We start from the raw sequence: 22408 nt of genomic DNA, 5'->3' as shown, positions 1-22408 counted from the left end.
AATGTTGCCATAAAACATTTATCAATAAAATATCTATACAAAGTTTAATCAAGTCACTATCTTCTTGAGTTCAAACTCTTTGGCTTGACTATTTCAGCGTCATTATTAGGTTTTTAAACATTGTTTATTTATTTAGTATTTAAAAAATTTTATTGTGGTCAAATATACCAAACAAAATTTACTAGGTAACTATATCTAGGTGTACAGTTCAATGATACATTCACATTGTTGTGCAACCATCAGCAACATACATCTCCAGAACTTTAACTAACACTCTATTGTGTTTCATGTAAAAGGAGCACATTTTGTTGTAGATAACTAGAAAAGGAAAAGTATAAAAGAAAATAAAATTACCCAAAGTCTCACCATTCAGAGCAAATCAAATCTTTATCTACCTTATTGTACATATAGAATTATATCAGACTGTTAAATCCATTGTCTAACAATTCCTCAGATCCTATTAAGTCTAAAATGGCTTTCAGATTCTGACTGTGTGATGAAGTGGTGGGGCTGCAAATCCCAGTTGTATGTTTTGCAGCATTTATTTAATGTACCAGTGAACAAGCCTTAATTAGAATGGTTTATTCTCAGAGCAATGAAGCATAGGGAAGTAGGACAATCCCTCATCCTGGACACATGGTTTAGAGCTGAGCCCCAGGGAGAGAGAGTTGCAAGTAGAAGATGAAGGAACACTGGTCATTAAGAAATTATTAATGGAGTGAAGCTTAGAGACAAGATGATTTCTCTGAATCCTATATGGAACACAAATAGACATCACAAAAATATCAGGCAGAGGGCAGTTTGTAACTTAAGACTTTTGCAGGTTTGGCTGCAATATGCCCAAAACAGCCACCGGGAAAGGGCATGGATTATTCCAGACACACTATTATGCCCTGTACCAAAGTGTTGACATTGCTTTTTCTTTTTTGTCTCTCTCTCTGTCTGGCCAGGGCGGAGTAGGGAGAATGGAAATGCTAAATAAGACTACTGATAAATTGTTATCAGACCTTTCTAGGGATTCTTTGAAATAACTGGAGACTAGCTGTCTTTGAAATAACTAGCAAGAAATGGTTCATAAGTTAAGGTTATGGACTAAAAAGTGTTGGGTATGTTAAGTGAGTGAAGTCGCTCAATCGTGTCCGGCTCTTTGCGACCCAATGGATTGTAGCCCACCAGGCTCCTCTGTCCATAGGATTCTCCAGGTAAGAATACTGGAGCGGGTTGCCATTTCCTTCTCCAGGGTATCTTCCCGACCCAGGGAGCGAACCCAGGTCTCCTGCATTGCAGGTGAATGCTTTAACCTCTGAGCCACCAGGGAAGCCCAATGTTAACACATTTATATATATGTGCCTAGAGACTTGATTGGGATTCTCTGGTAGCTCAGACGGTAAAGCGTCTGCCTGCAATGTGGGAGACCAGGGCTCGATCCCTGGTTAGGGAAGATCCCCTGCAGAAGGAAATGGCAACCCACTCCAGTACTCTTGCTTAGAAATTTCCATGGATGGAGGAGCCTGGTGGGCTACAGTCCATGGGGTCACACAAAGAGTTGGACACAACTGAGCGAATTCACTTCACTTCAGAGACTTGATAGAATTGATGTTATATTAAGATGTAATTTCTAATTTGCTATGTAAAATTTGATTTTTAAATGCTTCAACATTTATTTGCTCATTTCTTTTTGTTGGGGGTTTTAGCTGTTTTCAGTTCCTTGAATTTTGATTGAAAAATATTTTTGAACCTGTTGGAAGATTGCACCCCTGAGAGACTTTTGACAATACATTTCCAACTACTAGATTAAATCATATAAAATAATGACATTTTAAGCTATAAAAATTGTCAGTTACATATGGTTCAATCTAAAAGCATGTGTAAAAATGTCATATTTACTACAAGATAGCAATATCTGTAAATTTTAATGGAAAAAGGTTGCATCTCATCACTTTAATTTTTATTTGATTACTTTTATGATTATTTTATTCAGTAATCTGGATTATGTGTTTACCATGTGCCAGCTAGTATAATAGACATAAGGATACAACAAGGGTTAAGCACAGGATAAATACATTTTAATTACCCTGTATGGTAAATTTAAAATGACACAATAATATAATGCTATTTTAGTAAGTTTAGTAATTAAAAATGTATCTTTATTTATGCATATGTATAATATACTATGCAAGAGTTGTATATATATATATAATACGTATATTTTTTATTTTATATATATGTATATCCAACATCCAAAATCCGCTGGATCATGGAGAAAGCAAGAGAGTTCCAGGAAAACATCTATTTCTGCTTCATTGACTATGCCAAAGCCTTTGACTGTGTGGATCACGATAAATGGGGAAAATTCTGAAAGAGATGGGAATCCCAGACCACCTGACCTGCCTCTTGAGAAACCTGTATGCAGGTCAGGAAACAACAGTTAGAACTGGACATGGAACAACAGACTGGTTCCAAATAGGAAAAGGAGTACGTCAAGGTTGTATATTGGCACCCTGCTTATTTAACTTATATGCAGAGTACATCATGAGGAACGCTGGGCTGGAAGAAGCACAAGCTAGAATCAAGATTGCTGGGAGAAATATCAATAACCTCAGATATCAATAACCGCAGATGACACCACCCTTATGGCAGAAAGTGAAGAGGAACTCAAAAGCCTGTTGATGAAAGGGAAAGAGGAGAGTGAAAAGGTTGGCTTGAAGCTCAACATTCAGAAAACAAAGATCATGGCATCTGGTCCCATCACTTCATGGGAAATACATGGGGAAACAGTGGAAACAGTGTCAGACTTTATTTTTTTGGGCTCCAAAATCACTGCAGATGGTGATTGCAGCCATGAAATTAAAAGACGCTTACTCCTTGGAAGGAAAGTTATGACCTACCTAGATAGCATATTAAAAAGCAGCGACATTACTTTGCCAACAAAGGTCCGTCTAGTCAAGGCTATGGTTTTTCCAGCGGTCACGTATGGATGTGAGAGTTAGACTGTGAAGAAAGCTGATTGCCAAAGAATTGATGCTTTTGAACTGTGGTGCTGGAGAAGACTCTTGAGAGTCCCTTGGACTGCAAGGAGATCCAACCAGTCCATTCTAGAGGAGATCAATCCTGGGTGTTCATTGGAAGGACTGATGCTGAAGCTGAAACTCCAATACTTTGGCCACCTCATGCGTCGAGTTGACTCACTGAAAAAGAGTCTGATGCTAGGAAGAATTGGGGGTAGGAGGAGACAGGGACGACAGAGAATGAGATGGCTCGATGGTATCACCAACTCTGTGGACATGAGTTTGAGTGAACTCTGGGAGTTGGTGATGGACAGGGAGGCCTGGTGTGCTGTGATTCATGGGTTCGCAAAGAGTCGGACATGACTGAGCGACTGAACTGAACTGAACTGAGTACATACATGTGAGATAAATACGTCACGAAAAATGAGAGTTAAAATGTGAACGTCAAGATCATAGATTGGCTGTATTTGGGGTGTAGGACAATTATGGATAAATTTAACTTTCTAATATATATATAATGTTTTCACTATGTCTGTATACTAGTCATAATTAATCAGGGGAAAATACATTTAAATAAAAGATTGATATAGAGGATGGATCAGGATCAGAGATTGGGGACTGGAATGAGAATTATTTAGAGCTTTTGCCATATATTACAACTTTGAATTATTTTATTCTTAAGCTATATCCAAAGTTCAGGTAAAAAGATACTTTTGGAGGAAATGCATTTTATCCTTTCTTGCAGTTTTTTCAATTCAACAAATCAGACCATTTGGAAACTGTGATCAGACAGAGGTTTTACACCTTCATTCACTGAATTTGCTTTGGCATATGCCTGAGCTTCCCAGGTGGCTCAGTGGTAAAGAATGGTAAAGAATCCACCTGCCAGTGCAGGAGATGCAGGAGTTTGGGGTTCAGTCCCTGGGTTGGGAAGATAACCTGAAGGAGGAAATGGCAACCCACTCCAATATTCTTGCCTGGAGAATCCTGTGGACAGAGGAGCCTGGAGGACTACAATCCATAGGATCGCAGAGTCGGACATGACTGAACAACTGAGCATGACACAAGGTAGAGAAGAATGAAGAGACTGGCTCAGGCACTAGAATTAAAGACTGATAAAGGCATTTAAAAACGTTTACTGAAGTATTTACAGCCATAATATTTAAAGCAATGGTAAAATTTACGGCAGTACATTTAGATAATTTGTTATCAGATTGAGGCCTCATGATTTATGAGCGTATATTTTCATCTGTCTATAATAAATTTCAGGAAGATCCCCTGGAGAAGGAAATGGCAACCCACTCCAGTATTCTTGCCTGGAGAATCCCATGGACAGAGGAGCCTACAATTTACAGTCCGTGGGGTCGCAAGAGTCAGACACGACCTAGGGACTAAACCACATATACTAATACACTTTCCTAGAGTTTCTAACTTAACTTAAAAATGTGCTTAGAAAATGGAAGAAAATATTTTCTAATATTCCTATATATCAAGTGGTATATACCATATACTTAAAAAGATAATATTTCTATTATATTAACTGTTCTATTAATAATTTTATAACATCTGCATTCTCAAAACATAGGTAAATATATGTGAGATGTTTTATATATACATGTAAAATATATAGCATAGACAAATACTAAATTTTAATATTAACCTACAGTTATTGCAACTAGTTAGGAATCAAGAAAGTGTAGAGGTTAAGAACAGTAGGGGTCCTGGAGTGGACTGCAGTGGTTTGAAGCACTACTGCATGATCCTGCGAGAGCTGAACATCTTTCAGATAAATGTTGTGTTCAATTGTTACATTTCAAAATGGCAAATTTGGGGAGGATAGTGGAGAGAAACAGTGACTCTTCATTGACACTAATTCCACTGTGTGTGTGTGTGTGTGTGTGTGTGTGTGTATGTAAGGATGGTGAAGTAGCCTTATAGGCAAGAAGGAACTGTGTAGAACTTAAAGATGATGTTTTGGTCTATAGAACATATATAAGATTTGCAAGAATTTCTAACAAAGCAAATGGATAGGATGTTTCAGGATAAGATCAGAACCCGTGAACTCACATTCAAATCTTTAGTAGAATTATTAATTACATTAAAAAATGTGAAGTTAGAAATCAAGCAATTCTTCCAGTGCAGAATGAGTGTGAAACACTTAAAGGAAAACACAGTGTTTTTATGCAAAATGTGTGACTGTTGGTTTGAGGTTTTCCATGTGTAAAATACAAATGTTCATTAGGGAGGATCTGCAATCCTTTTCAGGTCTAAGATTTCTGAGGTCAGAGGAGTTTGTAAGCATTTTGCCACAGCTGAAGCAAAGCCATAAGGGCCTGGGTCAAAGCTGAAGTAGTTTTAAACCTCAGAAGATCTTTTTAATTTTAGGCAGAAGGACTCAGGGGCTTCCCAGGTGGCAATAGTGGTAAAGAATCCATCTGCCAATGCAGGAGACACAGAGATGCAGGTTGGATCCCCTGGTCGGGAAGATCCCCTGGAGTAGGAAATGGAAGCCCACTCCGGTATTCTTGCCTGGAAAATCCCATGGACAGAGGAGCTTTCAGGCTACAGTCCATGGGGTCACAAAGAGTCAGACACAACTAAGCACACACACATGGAGAGGGACACAGTGAGTTCAATACATTTTTCACTTAGATTGGGAAGACACAATCCAGTTTATGTTAAATGGGAATAGAGGCGCTTCCCAGGTAGCACTAGTGGTAAAGAACCCACCTGCCAATGCAGGAGACATAAGAGACATGGGTTCAATCCCCAGGTTGGGAAGATCCCCTGGAGGAGAGCATGGCAACCCACTCCAGTTTTCTTGGCTGGAGAATCCCATGGACAGAGGAGCCTGGTGGGCTACAGTCCATAGGTTCACAAAGAGTCGAACATGACAGAAGCAAATTAGCACAACACAGCACATGGGAAATTACTCAATATTTTGTAATAACCTATAATGGAATATAATCTAAGAAAAAAATGGGAATAGAAAACACAATTCAATAAGCCGAGTGTTACTATCACAATCTAAATGATGTAATCCTTTACCAATTAAGACCTAATTAGGGCTTATGTAATTTTATGGTTATTTCAATAAAGCATTAGTTATATTGGGAACTAAAATTTCTTCAAGCATATTGTACTGAATATGCCTCAGATTTTATTGCAAATTGTATGATCCTAAATTTTGAGTAGTTTTGGTAATTGAATAATGTTTTCTAGTAAGAAAATAGTAAAATTAAAGTAGTAAAGTATTCTTGATTTCAAACCAGTGAATGTGATGAAATAGCATTACATTACCAATTAGAATAACTCCAATGTTATTTCAGATTTTACATAAATATTGGCAGAAAGTAACTGGGAAAATGACCTTTTTTTCCCCCTCACATAATTGAAACACTAAAATTTATTTCCCCTCACAGCCTTCACACACTAAATTTTCATCAAATTTCATAATGTATCATTAACATTTAAAGAACATTGTGAGAATCTTATAACCTGATATGCTAATACATATCTCCTCCAGATTGGAGCAAAGAATAAATCAAACCGTAACAAAACTAAAGACAGATGCTCAAACCAAAGAGACATTCGTTTCTAGATCAGTGGAGCAAGATTAGAGGTGGTTTCACTTGTTTTCCAACTTGGAACTGACTTTGTTTCTTCTTTGTACTTACCTTTGTACCCGTAAAAATGAAGGGGTGAGATACTTGAAAACTAGAGACGGAGAGGAAAAGAAGACTGGCAGTTTCAGAGGCTTTAAAATAATGTGGTTCTGTGCTTACATATCCTATGCAGTGGTAACTAACCACTGCTCCTTCAATTTAACCCCATGGGCCTGGCATTTGAAAATTGTTTCTAAAGCTTTATGCCTTCAATATCTTCAGTTTCAAAACAATAAACACAGAGGATGGACTGATGGAAAAAAGTAGTTTTTTCTTATTTTTTCTCATAATGGTGACTTAATGTAGTAAGAATTAATATTAAGCTCCATTTTCAAACAAGTTTGTTAATATAGAAAAAAATATTCTTTCCTTTTCAATGAGAACATTGATACTTGAAATTGAAGTCACTTTACCTCCCCTACCCCATCAACCCCATGCAAACTGCCAATCACAAAATGGAGACTAAAAGCCACTAGTGTGGTTCATTTTTAGCATAATATTGAATTAAAGTGTAGCCATCAGTAACAGGGCTTCCCTGATAGCTCAGTTGGTAGAGTCTGCCTGCAATGCAGGAGACCCCGGTTTAAGTCCTGGGTGGGGAAGATCCTCTGGAGAAGGGAAGGGCTACCCACTCCAGTATTCTGGCCTGGAGAATTCCATAGACTGTATAGTCCATGGGGTCTCTAAGAGTTCGACCTGATTAAGTGACTTTCACTTTCACTAGTAACAGGTAGATATTTACCATTGTCTTAACACTGTCTGCATTGTCCATAACATTCAATATGAGGAAGCAAACACACACTGAAATTTCAGAAAACTGAATTATGAGAACAAACGTTGGATGTCTCTCCAGCTTCTTACAATTGCTTAAGAATCTCAGGATTCCCAAAGTAGATAGGGGAACATTCAAAAAATTATCTTTAAACAGTTATCAAGTGGCATGCCTCATTTCCTAACCACTTAGTCTTTGGGCTTTTTCTTGCCTATCATCTGAATGAGTCAGATACCATCTTCCAGGCACAGGGTTTACCTAGCTCATGGTCTCCACAGATTACTGGAAGTGAAAGCTAACCTGAAGAACTAGAGAAACTGCTGGCTGATAGCAATCATTTGGAGGGAGCTTGTTGCTTCTGATGGATCCTCCATACCTGGGAGACCAAACCAGTGTTGGCCTTGGGACAAGGATCCGGTACAGGATGGATGGCCCTGAGAATCAGCAAACCAGAGAGAGGAGGTGGGTAGCATTCATTTTTATGACAGAATACTGACTGACAGGAGGAAGTCCCAAAAGTACAATTTAAAGGTCACATAATTTTTGTGGCAATTGAAGCCATTTGAGAAAATGTACTAGTGTTAAGTGTTTTTAGTTGAGTTTGTCCTACTGACAGGTTTCCCCATCTCTTTCATTCACCTTCTTCATTCCCTCTGCTGCTGCTGCTGCTGCTAAGTCGCTTCAGTCGTGTCCGACACTGTGCGACCCCATAGACGACAGCTGACCGGGCTCCCCCGTCCCTGGGATTCTCCAGGCAAGAACACTGGAGTGGGCTGCCATTTCCTTCTCCAATGTGTGAAAGTGAAAAGTGAAAGTGAAGTCGCTCAGTCGTGTCCGACTAGTAGCGACCCCATGGACTGCAGCTCACCAGGCTCCTCTGTCCATGTGATTTTCTAGGCAAGAGTACTGGAGTGGCTTGCCATTGCCTTCTCCGATTATTCCCTCTAGATTACCTCAGTGGGGATTAGGGGTTTAGGATGGGAGCGGGGAGGCCATAGAAACAGAACAAGTTCAGCCACTGATGAACCCACTTGTAAATTTGTAAATGGGTTCATCATCATCAGTATTAGTCACTCAATCCTGTCCCACTCTGTGACCCCAAGGACTGTAGCCCTCCAGGCTCCTCTGTCCATGGAATTTTCCAGGCAAAAATATTGAAATGGGTTGCCATTTCCTTCTCCTGGGGATCTTCCCAACCCAGGAATCGAACCTGGGTCTCCTGCATTGCAGGTAGATTATTTATTTTCAGAGCCCCCAAGGTTAGTGACCTCCTTTAAGAACGTTCACCTAGTCCCTTTCGTTTCATCAGATCCATTTTGTCCCCATTTCCTTTTAACCTTATCCCACTGCCCAGCTTCTCTGTCTGCCTCCTCCTCCTCCTTCCTCCCAGTGTTCTCACCTGTCCACCGAAATGGCTGTCATAGAGTAGATGCTGGCGAACACCGCTGTGATAGGAAAGAAGTTCTGGAAGCGACAGTAGTTGGCGCCGAAGTACCACTCGCTGTGAAGCGCATAGATGAAGTTGACCAAGGTGTTGAAGGCAGCCATGGAGGCGTCGGAGAAAGCCAAGTTCACGAGGAAGTAGTTGGTGACGGTCCTCATGCGCTTGTGGGCCAGGATGATCCAGATGACGATGAGATTCCCGAAGACGGCCACGGCCACCACCACGCCGTAGGCGAGGGACCAGAGCGCGATGCGCCAGGACGGCTGCACGAACTGGTTGGTGATGTTAGACCGGGACTGCGAAGGCGCGGGGGAGGCCGCCGCCAGACCCAGCGGGGAGAAGGAAGCGGAAAGATTGCCGGCTTGGACGAGCAGTCGCAGCCACTCAGTCTCAGCCTCTCCCGCGGCTGCCCCAGTCTCGAGCGCGGCACTCAGGTTCCCGGTGTCCGCGCCGGCCGTTCCCGCGTCCGTCCAGTTCGCGGCTCCGGGGAGCGAGGCCATAGCCATGGGTGTGCGACCCGAGCCCCCTCGCCCGCCAGCCGTCAGCCCGGCCCGCCTCCCGCGAAGTTCTCCTCTGCCTCCCTGTCGCTTCGCTGCTGGGCGGACCTCAGCCCCGCCCCGAATCGGGCTGGAGAAGGTGCCACAGCCCTTGCTGGTTAAGGGATGCTTTGACTCTGCAGGTGATGCGGAGAAAGGAGGCGCTTTCTCCAAAAGCGACTTTGAGCATCTATCGGGCAGGAAGGATGAGACAGTCTGAAAAAAGTGATGTTAGGGACTGACGCCCGCGGAGACCCTCCGGGGTCACTCCTACGGGAGTTCCCCGGGCTCCAGCTGAAGCGCTGAGGCTCAGGAGCTGCTGCGAGCTTTATAGTCTCTTGCAGGGCTCTGCTTCGGTGACGTTGTGGGGGCCGCGGAGCTGACAACCCCTTCTTGGAAGACGACTGCGCTCCTTTCCTCCACCCCCGCCCTCTGGGTTTCATTCATTCGCTACTCGCTGGATCTTGGCGGGTTGACAGGCTCAAGGAAGGGCTGCACTTTCTCAAATGTAATTAAAATCTTGACAAGATTTGTTTTTCGTCTTTTAACTTCAAGATATTTTGCTGAAGTCCCTGCTTTCAGCTGTATTGTGGACTCTTATTTTCTAAGCCAATTAAACCATTCACCCCTAAGGCATAGGCAAGGTCCCAGAAGATTTTCTGGCAAGATCGCCTGTGGATGCAGTTAGCTGAGGACTGTGAGCCCTGAGAACCGCTCGCTTTGTTCCACTGGCTTTTGGAATTTCACTCAAATTTCTGCTTGTGTGTTTGTTTTCTCCCTTCTCAGATCCCGTTGCTTTCCCCTCTTCCCAAATCCACCCATTCCCTCTCTTCCTGTAATCTCTATCACCAAAAATTTGTTCCCCTCCTCTCTCCTAACCCTCAGGCAGAGAAACTTTGGTCTTTCCCAGAGGACTCTTCTCAGGTTGCAAAGCCGTAACATACTGAGGGTAAATCAGAAATATCGAGATGTAGGTTTTCTTGAAACACAAGGACAAGACTTAACTTTCATCATTTCTCTGGGATGAATGTATCCTATGAACAATCTACATAAGTACACAGGGCTATAGGGTTTTGAACATTTGGAGCCTTGGCTTTCAGGGCCTGATTATGTGGATACACTGATGAAAATGAGACAATAACCTTAATTTCATGGGCAGGCCTGACTTCTGAGCTTTGGCTGAGAGCAGGTGAGCTGGAGTGTTCTGTGGAGTGTGAGCTGGAGTCTGTGCTTAGGTGGATCTCACCAGTCATTCATCAGGATGTTCCAGAGCCAAGACTCTCTTTTATTACTCTCTTGTGGTTGAAGGGATTTAGGGCTACACGTATTTTAGCAATCTCCCCAAAACACTTGAAATCTTTTTTCCCCCACTTGAGCTCTTTTTTCTCCCACTTGAACTCTTTGTGCCTTAATTTCCTCACTTGAAAATGAAGATTTTTTTAAAATCTAAATTTCAGGGTAAACATGGAGATGATAACAGCCTTTCAACAACACCAAGCAGGAGAAAGATGTCAATAAATGTTAGTGCCCTTCTCTCTTGTTACATTATGCATTACATCCAAACATTTTCAGATAAGATTGTTGGAGAGCAAGTTTGATTTGCTTCAAGAGAACATAGCTTGTGATTTGTGAACACTTCTTTAGTGTAAGTACCTATTCCTTAAAAACCCTAATTATTGCATATGTGGACTTAGGGTGATGAATACTATTTTCTTTCTTATAGTTTTTATGACAAAAAGTTAGTGTGTAGAAATAAATTTGAGGCACCCTGATAATAATTCTATGGACACAAGCCTGCTTCAAAATATATGCATTCTGAAAATTATAATTATCAAAAGTTATTATTTTCTATTTCTTCCCAGAAAGACCTGAAAAACATGTGATAAATCATAAGTTAACAGATTCCACACTTCCTGCTAATTAATTCTAAATTAAATTGTTTTCTTTTGAAAGGCAAATTACTTCTTTCTGTCAGTTTACCATCTTGAAATTACTTGAGTTAAAATGAAAGTCTTCCTTCCCTAATGAAATTAAGGAATAATTTTTTTCTAAAGTTCTTTCATATGACACACACCATTTATCAAGATTATGAGATGGGCCACGTTGTAGTTTTGTAATTATAACTTTAAATATTTGATCAAAATATGCATAAAAGTTACTTATTTGTGTACAAATCTATTTAGTTTACACTACTGTTTTATTCATTTATAAGTGTTAGTTGCTTCAGTCGTGTCCAACTCTTTGCAACCCCATGGACTGTAGCCTGCCAGGCTTGTCTGTCCATGGGCTTTCCCAGGCAAGAATACTGGATTGGGTTACCATTTTCTTCTCCAGCTACTTATCCATACAGATCATTGTAAGTCTGTAATTTTGTCCTCATTGTACTTACACAGTAGTAGAAGTCATATGACAGAAAATGATTGGAAATGGAATTAGGAGAAGATACAATAAAACACATTTTAAAAGTTGTTTTCTTTCAGAAGAAGAGAGGGATCCAGGTCATAGCTTTCCTTTTAGATCTGCCTTACATAGAAAGACTTTCCTTGTGTCCCAGTAGAGTAGTTATTGTTCATGCATTGCTTTAATCATTCCTTCAATGTGTATTGAGTGTAATTCTTTCCAGAAGCTATACCAAATACTATGGATATAGCAGTGAAACAACTAAATACGAACTCTGTCTTCACAAAACCTGCAGTCTAGTAGTATTTTTGACATTGAAGTGAGAATTATGAATAATAGAATAGGAAGGCACAGAGAAAAATGGAACTATGTCACTAAGTAGGTGGATATTGTACCCATTAGATTCTTTTAACTTTGCTTAAAACTTTTCTCTGTGAGGATAAAGTGAAGCGCTAAAATAAAGATAGACTTAGCAGAAGCTTATGTCTTGAAAAATAGGAAGGCTTAGGAGGATGTTTTCCAACTAAGAGAATTTGTTGAATAATCTGGCCATAATAGCTCCAGAATATGAATCCTGCTCTTATCTGAGCCCACTCTGCTGATTTCTTAATTCTTCCTCATCCTCTTTCTCTTACCTTCAGTTCAGTTCAGTTCAGTTGCTCAGTCGTGTCCGACTCTCCGCGACCCCATGAATCACAGCACGCCAGGCCTCCCTGTCTATCACCAACTCACGGAGTTCAGTCAAACTCATATCCATCGAGTCGGTGATGCCATCCAGCCATCTTATTCTCTGTTGTCCCCGTCTTCTCCCGCCCCCAATCCCTCCCAGCATCAGAGTCTTTTCCAGTGAGTCAACTCGTCGCATGAGGTGGCCAAAGTATTGGAATTTCAGCTTTAAGAGCTCCAAAAGTCTTAGCCTTGAATTATCAAGGAAAGAGGCAGAGGCCAAGATACACTTTCTAACACACTAGAAAGTTACTTAGAGAGGTATCCAATGCTCCCACAGCTAGAACCTGGAAGTATGTTTGAGTATACGCCTATGGAAATACCTGAGGATCCTGGGAAATAAGCCAAGCATGGTACTGTAGGAGACATAAATAGGTTTTAGATTTAGTGTGTAAATCTTGGTTTGATGGAATAAATGTAATAGAAATTATGATCATTTATGTGAGTGCTTATAGTTTGTTTCTAATAACCAAGAAATGTTTGCCTATTTTACTGTGCATAATAGATTACATTTTTCCAAATTTTATTTATTCTCCGTATCTTTATTTATAATACTTACTGGTGATGTGCCCCATTAATTTACTACAATTTATATTAATAGAATGGATCCTGGCCATGTATTATTTTTTTCCTCTCTTACAACTCAAGGAAACAATATGGCATATTTCATGCTTATATTTTTATTTTTAACAGGCCTCCCCAAAATAAACATTTCAGGATAGAATTTCAGGTACTGTTGCTGGTTAGTGAAGGAGTTATTTTCAGAAAGGAAAGGTTGTCAAATTTCCAGATTTCTGTCTTTGACAACAATCTGTTTGACAGTTCTCTAGCACTTTTAGTTTCAATATGTTCATTATTCCCCATTATGCTGAGATATTCTTTTTCATCAGTATCATTTCCTGATAAGTCTACTCTTTGATTCTTGCTTTATTGGTTTCCCTTTATTATTTCATTGTACCTGCTTTGCAGTTACACTGGGTCATTTCCACCCTCTGAATTCTGGGCTCCTAAAATCATACTGCTCAGTATTGCTGGCAACCCACCAATTTATCAATAGTAGATCATCTCCAGTTAATTGTCTAGACAGCTACTCAGCAATATTTGCTGTCTACCAGATACCCTTTCCGTGTGGGTCTATGATCGGTTCCCAGCCATTCTTCAATTCTCTTTCTTCTCCATCTTCCTCTTTGTGTTTAACAAATTATGTTGTTTCCAAAGTATCTGACAAAAGAATTTCACATTTCTGTGCATTCCATCCATCTTTTAGGAATTTATTGTCTCTGTGAAAGTGGTTTATCTTCTTTCATCTGTGCTATGTATTCTTTCAACAATTCCTATCCTCTCTCTCTGTTAAACACATACTTTTCTTTAAGATTGAGGCATCTTTAAGAATCTGTATTAAATAGCCCTTTTCCTGATTACATTCCTGGTTACCACTATTCTCTCTCTTCTTTTGTTTCTAGATGAAACTTTTAAACAAAATATCTAAATTTAATATTTCCACTTCATCTTTAGGTATGAAAATACTTAATACTGTTGTGTCAGTGTTTAGTTCTATCAGTTCAGTTCAGTTCAGTTGCTCAGTCATGTCTGACTCTTTGCAAAATGCATATTAAACAAGTTTTCACTTTCCATCCTTAACTTTCTTGATCTCTCTGTAGCATTGCTGCTGCTGCTAAGTCGCTTCAGTCGTGTCCGACTCTGTGCGACCCCATAGACGGCAGCCCACCAGGCTCCGCCGTCCCTGAGATTCTCCAGGCAAGAACACTGGAGTGGGTTGCCATTTCCTTCTCCACTCTGTAGCATTAGCATTTGACATTTGCATTAGTTTCTTAGGGCTGTCATAACACATTACCACAAACAGAATGGCCTACAAACAGCACTTATTTTCTCAAAGTTTGGAAGGTTAGAAATCTGAGATCAGAAAGTGAACAAGGTCGTTTTTTTCTGCCAGAAGCTCTGAGGGAGAATATGTTCCATGTCTCTCTCCCAATATTTGTTGGTTGTCAATCTTCAGTGTTTCTGGGTTTGTAGATGTATTACTCCAATCTCTGCCTGTCATTACATGATAAACTTGTGTGTCTTTACATCACATCCCTATATGTTGTTCTGTGTCCAGATTATCCTTTTCTTATAAAGACATTAGTCATTGGCTTAAGGGCAACCCCAAGCCAGCATACTTCATCTTAACTTGCTTACATCTGCAAAGACCCTATTTCCAAACAATGTCTTCACCTGTATAAATATATTCATTTTAACCCAACATGCCCCAAAGTTTTACCTATTCCAATGTCAAGTCCAATCTTATTAAATATTAACTCAAAAAGCTCCAAATCGTATCATTATCAGAAATGCATAAGATTCTGCATATAGTCTGTCATGCAGCAAAATTCCTCTCCATTTATGGATCTTTGAAACTAGAAAGCAAGTTATCTGTTTTTAAGATGTAGTGGTGGGGGCTTCCATAGTGGCTCAGTGGTAAAGAGTCTGCCTGCCAATGAGATGGGTTTGAACTCTGTTCTGGGAAGAATTCACAAGCTACAAATCAGCTGTCACTGTGCCATAACTACTGAGTCTGTGCTGTAGAGCCTAGAGCCCAAGAGTCACAACTACTGAGCCCACTGCCACAACTACTGAAGCCCATGTGCCTAGAGCCTGTGCTCTGCAACAAGAGAGAAGCCCCCGCAATGAAGAAGCCTGTCCACCACAACTACAGAGGAGTCCCTGGTTACCACAACTAAAAAAGACTCGTGCAGCAGTGAAAACCAATACAGCTCCAAATAAATAATTATCTAAAAAACCCAATGGTGGGGCAGGTATGAAATAGGTATTCCCCTCCAAAAAGGGAGATAATGGAAGGAATTAAGGAATCACAGTTTTAAAGAAAATTCACAATCAAGCAAGGCAAAATCCATTAGATATAAGGCATGGAAATTACTTTCTGTTGCTTGATGCTCTGTCCTCTGGGTCTGCAGATTCCATTGGTCCTTGCTTCTGGGTCAACCAAGGCCCTATTTGTTCCTGCCTTGGGGTCTTAGTGGTAGTCCTGCCATTTTAGGTTTTGAGGTTTTTTGAGGTTTTCCCATCCTACTGGCCCAAGAAGGGGGTAGCCCTATCCTCTAGAAATGAGGAGGTGCCATTTTGCTGACCACTCAACCAGCAGGATGGTTGAGTGATGTTTCTTTCCTTTTCTGGAAAGACAGCACACATTTATAGTCTAGTATCTCTACTAGTTTATTTCTTGTTTCCTACCAACAGAATTCCAAAAGTCCAAATGCCCTTCTTCATTTCATCCTGCCTCTCTCTGCTTCAGTCCAAGATGGCAGTATTTCTGCTAAGATGATTGTTTGGATCCATCACATGCCTAATCTTTCCAAAAGTTTGTCCAGCCACACTCTTGGTGTTTTCTCCAAAGCACAATATTCTCATTTTTTACCATATGGACAGGCTGAGAATTTTATAAACTTTCTCAAGTTTTCCAGCTCCTTGTTGCTTAGCAGATCTTTCTTCAAGTTAACACTTGCATTTTGTTACAAGTAGTTCTTGCCTGGAGAATCCCAGGGATGGGGGAGCCTGGTGGGCTTCCGTCTATGGGGTCACACAGAGTCGGACACGACTGAAGTGACTTAGCAGCAGCAGCAGCAGCAGCAAGTAGAAACCGAACCTGAACGTCCATGCTTTGCTTGGAAATCTCCTCAGATAAATATCCAGGTTTGTCAGTTACAAGTTCTACTCTCCACTCAAAAGCAAGTCTCCATTCAGCCAAGTTTATAACAAACATTACATACTGGAAAATTTCTTCCAGTTTCCAGTAACTTATGCCTTATTTTCTTCTGAGATCTCTTCAGAATTGCCTTATACAATCATATTTCTTTTCTTTTTTCCCCATATTTGAAGTCTTTACTGAATTTGTTACAATATCACTTCTATTTTTGTGTTTATGTTTTTTGGCCAAGAGGCATGTGGGATCTTAGCTTCCAGACCAGGGATTGAAATGCCTCCTATATTGGAAGGTGAAGTGGTAACTACTGGGCCATCAAGGAAGTCTCTTCAATCATATTTCTAACAGTCTCTTCAAAGCAATCTAGGTTTTTACTACCATATACCTCAAAATTTCCTGAAGAAGAGAATGGCAACCCACTCCAGTATTCTTGCCTAGAGAATTCCATGAGCAGAGGAGCCTGGTGGGCTATAGTTGATAGAGTTCATGACTGAACGACTAACACACACACACACACCCCTCAAAATTCTTCCAGCCTCTATCTATCACCCAATTTCAAAGCCACTTTCACATTTTAAAATATTTTCTACAGCTGCACCCCACTTTCTCACAATGTAACCTAAAGCATCATTATTAATTTCTTCATTCTTAACTTCCTCTCACTCTATGAGGCTGTGGAACAACTATCTGCTGCTTTCTCCTTCCTCTCTACATCCAAACAATATGTAAAGGCTTTACTTCCTCTGACTTCCATTTATTCTTGGTGTTTTCAAAGATTACTGTCTTGATCCTTTGCTTGTGTTTCTCTGTATACTCTCCCTGAGATATCTACCTTATGCAAATACAAGTCTTTGCCGCCATTAGTCACGGTGTCTACCACACCTGCTTTTCCATGCTCATATACACAGCTGCCTAGTGGACACTTCCCTTCAGATGTTCTACAGTCACTTCAGACTCTTCAGTACCCACACTGAACTCAACTTTAAGGTCTTCAACTGTTCTTTCCATTTCTCCCATGTTGATAAGGAAATAAATCTGGTTGAATTTAATTTTTCAAAATACAAACTGGGAAATTATTCTAGATTTCTTTGCATTTCTCTTTCTCCCCTTATTCCACAAATCCAATCACTTACTGACTCCAGTATAATAGATTCAGCACTCTTAGGAGCTCTTACGTCCATGGAGTAACAGAGATTGAAAGACTGAAAGTATCCACTGGTGGATTCTTACTTTCAATCTTATATTTCTTCTGTGGATTCTGTGACAGACTCATAATGGATAACTCTAGTGAATGGATCACTGCTGATTTTAGTTAACACTCTTCCTGTCAACTATTTTTTACAATGGTTTAGAGAGATCTTTCTAAACCCGGTGGCTCAGACGGTAAAGCGTCTGCCTGCAATGTGGGAGACCCAGGTTTGATCCCCGGGTTGGGAAGATCCCCTGGAGAAGGAAATGGCAACCCACTCCAGTACTCTTGCCTAGAAAATTCCATGGATGGAGGAGCCTGGTGGGCTACAGTCCATGGGGTCGCAAAAAGTTGGACAGGACTGAGCGACTTCACTTTCACTTTCTAAACATAGATTAGATCAATCATTTCCCTGCTAAAAAATCTTTCAGTGGAAAGCAATAAGACTCTATTATTGGGGTCCTGTTTGCTTCTTCAACTTTACCTTTTACTTCTCCCTTGCACGGCTCTTCTCTTTATCTAAAAGTACTGGCAATTCTTCCAACATATATTATTCTTTTCCACATCATGTTTTCCCAGTCCTGGTCTCTCCCCTGGAATATTTCTTCCTTTTCTGTACTTTATCACCTATTCTTTAGATTTCATTTAGATTGTTTTGAAGAGGCTTCCTATGATGGAGGCAGTCCACCATATTACCCTTGTTTATTGTCATTAGCTTGCCTTTTTTCACAGGATCCTGTAATTACTGATTTACCTGGATGTCTTCCCAACTAAACTATGAGACATTCAAGAGCCAAGTATGAACTTTGTTCAGCAGGCTAGCTTAGAACCTATAACAAGTGTATGTGAATGGAATAACAATGCTGAACAGGCCAGTTCTTTCAATATATAATATGAAAGTAACAACCCTAAATTGGACATTGAGTTATTTAAGAGCACATTTGACTTCTAAAAATGTGACCTTTCAGAAATAAAGTTTTATTTTATTGGGTTTGTTATTTATATCTGAAATTTATTTTGCATTGAAAATGGTAATTTTAGAAGTTAATTTGTGTGGTAAATGATGTTAGGAAGAAATAATTGTTTTATTCAGGAAGATACACTGTGACATTTTACATAAGAAATGACTCACTGGCCTTTTCCCTTTATCCCAGAGACCTTGAGGTTAATACTGTCTGCCATTATTACTATATTTATAGAAGATCATATCAGATTTTATTTCTATAATAAGTTCATAATTGTCTCAAGATATATACTCATGTGTGCTTAATCGAATGGCATAGTCTTATGAATTCATTCAGTTTACATGCACACACACAGGGTATTCAAATACCACATTCATTCCTTGTAACAAAATATCATATTCACAAAACTTTAGTTTTTGTCTCCTTTTCATATAAAATATATGGATAATGAGAATTTTCTTCTAAGTTCACTAGAAACATTGAAATATTTGATTATATATCAAATACTGAAATATCCTCTAATAGCATATTAATAAAAATAAATAATATGTGACCAAAATTACTGATTCAATTTATCACTGTTACTGGTAACATCATCAATTCTTTTGTATATTTACCCTATCAAATTTCAGGCAAAGAAATGCAGTACAGATATGTATAGTTTACATTTCAAGCAATAAGTTTGAGAACACTTTGACTTTGCATATTAAGTCAACTGAGAAAGTTTTGTAAAATCTCAATAAAGAAAAAGTATACAGTTCCACTATACTGATTGGGAATGTAAGAAATTAAGTTACTTGGAAGTCCAGTTGGTTTCCCAGAATGTACAAATGAATCACTTGTGGAAAAGAGACAGTAATAGTTCATGATACATGAATCAGAGAACTATGTTAATTTTATATTATAATTAACTTTTCTTGAAAATGTACTATTTTCATAAAAGAGAACCTTAATCTTTCTTATTTTGTTTATTTTTTGTCATTTTGTAATATGATTCAGTTCTATGTTTATATTATGTGGAGTGAATTTCCACATAATATGAACATAATGAATGAATCATGCATAGAGTTACTTCTTTTTCTGCTACTTTTATATAAAAAACAATGACCCATATAGCTTAGGTAAAAAGAATAGTGATATCTTTGCAACATATGAAAATACTTTGGAAGCATAACTCTCATTTTTCGAGTGGCTGTGGTTTAAAGACTGGGGCCATGGACAAAAGCATATGGATATGAACCATAGTGATGACTCAGAAGTGATTGATATTCTCATTACCAATGTTTTTAATCATCCACATGCACAACATAATCACAGATTACATGAGGACTAGCTCTTACAGTTTGAAGAGAAAGTCATATTATTGAAGTCACCCTTGAGAATCCTCTATATCACCTATATAGTATAATATGTACACACACCATATTTCCTAAGGGTTAATATAGATGGTCTGCAGGCTGGAATATATTGCTGCTTCTTCAGCTTAGCACATGATAAAGTATTAGATTGTATTTAGAGCCCAGATGGTATAAAATACACATTTAAACACTAGAATCACACTTATTTGTACAAAACCTTTATACAGAGAGTTGAGAATGACTGAATAGAAGATTCATGTCTCCCATCCCTCTTCTCCCTGGGATTATGCTAAATGAAAGAAATGAGAAGTGTATTATATGAATAATGCAAATTATTTCTCTCCTTCCTTTCTTTTCTCCCTACCTCTCATTCCCATTTTTATATTCTTTATTTTCCAGGTATATCTATTGGAGCTTTAGAAAATTAAATGCATATATAATGTAATTCCATAGAATTATATAGTGATGATAATTTTGCCACCTGCATTTTTACTCTCAAGTAATTTGGAGACAATTTCCCAAAGAAATAAAGAACATTTTCATACAAATGAATTACAAAATAATTGTAGTAACATTAGAATTTGTTTATTTTTGTGTAAGGAGAGAAAGTGTTCTATCAAGTAAGCATAGGGTGATAAGTTAGACATCTGTTGATTATCTGCAGATACTGGGATTTCCTGTATTGATTCAAGAGATGCAGGTGACATAATTAAGAAAAAAATTAATTTTTCAAAACCATTAAAGTGCTTATTTTTCTAAATTTAAGAACTGCTGAATTTGAGGGGGAGTAGTTAGTTGAGCTTCCCTGATAGCTCAGTTAGTAAAGAATCCACCCGCAATGCAGGAGACCCTGGTTCAATTCCTGGGTCAGGAAGATCCCCTGGAGAAGGGATAGGCTACCCACTCCAGTATTCTTGGGCTTCCCTTGTGGCTCAGTTGGTAAAGAATCCACCTGCAATGTGGGAGACCTGGGTTGGGAAGACCCCCTGGAGAAGGGAAAGGCTACTCACTCTTAGTATTCTAGCCTGGAGAATTCCATAGACTATATAGTCCATGGGGTTGTGAAGAGTGAGACATGACTGAATGACTTTCACTTTCAGTGGAATAACTTAGCTTCTTTTTAATCCTCAAAATGAGAGCTCCTTGGAGATCTCCTATCTGGTAATTGAATCAGAGTTAATCAGTACAATTATAGGATTGTGTGATTGGTATATAATTTCTGTGCCATGCATTCATTTACTATCATTTAAAGGAAGAATCACATATTATTAGGTACAGGAGGTGCTGATATCTTTATTCACATATGGTTGGCATAATTTTTCATTTGAAATATGATCACTACACAAGCTCTACAAAATGGAAGTATATTTAAGAGAAAATAGGTCAAATTTACTCATAGTAGTACATGAAAATTTTCTGGATACACATTTATTCCGAAATGTTCTTAGTGGTCTAAGAAGATTTCTAAGAACATAATCTATAAAATGGTTTAGACGGTTTAGATAAAAAATTCATATATAACATTCTCTCAGGTATAAATTATATTCTTTTTAAAAAAATTTATTTCTTTTTGGTTATGCTAGGTCTTCATCGCTACGTGGACTTTCTCTAGTTCCGGAAGAGTGGGGGCTACTTTCTAGTTGTGGTGTGTGGGCTCCTCATTGCAGTGGCTTCCATTGTGGAGCACAGGATCTAGGGCTCCTGGGCTTCAGTAGTTGATGCACATGGGTTCAGAGGTTTTGGTTCCCAGGCTCAAAAGCACAGGCTCAACAGTTATGGCAAACAGGCTGAGCTGCTCTGTGTATGATATCTTCCCAGATGAGGGGTCGAGCCTGTGTCTCTTGCATTGGCAGGCAGATTCTTTACCTGTGCAATTCCTAGAAACCCCACCTAACTGGTATGGGAATATAAATTAAATGCAAATTAATTGTAAATAATTTAAAAATATGTTCCCCTTTATTTTCTTTTTCATTCTGTTAGCTTTTAAGAAATATCGGTGCTTTTTTTTTTTTTTTTGGTCTCACTTTATTTTCCACCCTTTGTGTGATGTAAAACTAGATTAGCCTCTTATAGTGACTTCCCAATTAAACTGAGGCCAGAGAGTATGTGATTAAGACTATAGATTTTCCTGTTAAAACATCTGGATTTCAGTCCTGGTCCTGCTCAGTTCAGTTCAGTTCAGTCTCTCAGTCGTGTCCAACTCCTTGCGACCCCATGAATCACAGCACACCAGGCCTCCCTGTCCATCACGAACTCCCGGAATTCACTCAAACTCATGTCCATCGAGTCGGTGATGCCATCCAGCCATCTCATTCTCTGTCGTCCCCATCTCCTCCCACCCCCAATCCCTCCCAGCATCAGAGTCTTTTCCAGTGAGTCAACTCGTCGCATGAGGTGGCCAAAGTATTGCAGTCTCAGCTTTAGCATCAGTCCTTCCAATGAACACCCAGGACTGATCTCCTTTAGAATGGACTGGTTGGATCTCCTTGCAGTACAAGGGACTCTCAAGAGTCTTCTCCAGCACCACAGTTCAAAAGCATCAATTCTTCGGTGATCAGCTTTCTTCACAGTCCAACTCTCACATCCATACATGACCACGGAAAAAACCATAGCCTTGACTAGGC

General features: G+C 39.4%; 1 protein-coding gene across 1 annotated transcript in view; it reads right to left on the bottom strand.

Annotated features, from left to right (window-relative positions):
- TACR3 (tachykinin receptor 3) overlaps positions 1-9389 on the bottom strand; it is a 99677-nt gene extending 90288 nt beyond the window's left edge. Inside the window, exon 1 of the mRNA XM_055434670.2 lies at positions 8845-9389. Coding sequence (XP_055290645.2) covers positions 8845-9389 — 545 coding nt within the window. The remainder of the gene's footprint in view (positions 1-8844) is intronic.
- Positions 9390-22408: the final 13019 nt, after the last annotated feature.

This window comes from Moschus berezovskii, chromosome 5 (genome assembly GCF_049115385.1).
Source record: "Moschus berezovskii isolate FMDL1 chromosome 5, NW_MosBer_1.0, whole genome shotgun sequence".
In the NCBI taxonomy this organism is placed as follows: domain Eukaryota; kingdom Metazoa; phylum Chordata; class Mammalia; order Artiodactyla; family Moschidae; genus Moschus; species Moschus berezovskii.
This window is presented reverse-complemented; position numbering and strand designations above follow the sequence as displayed.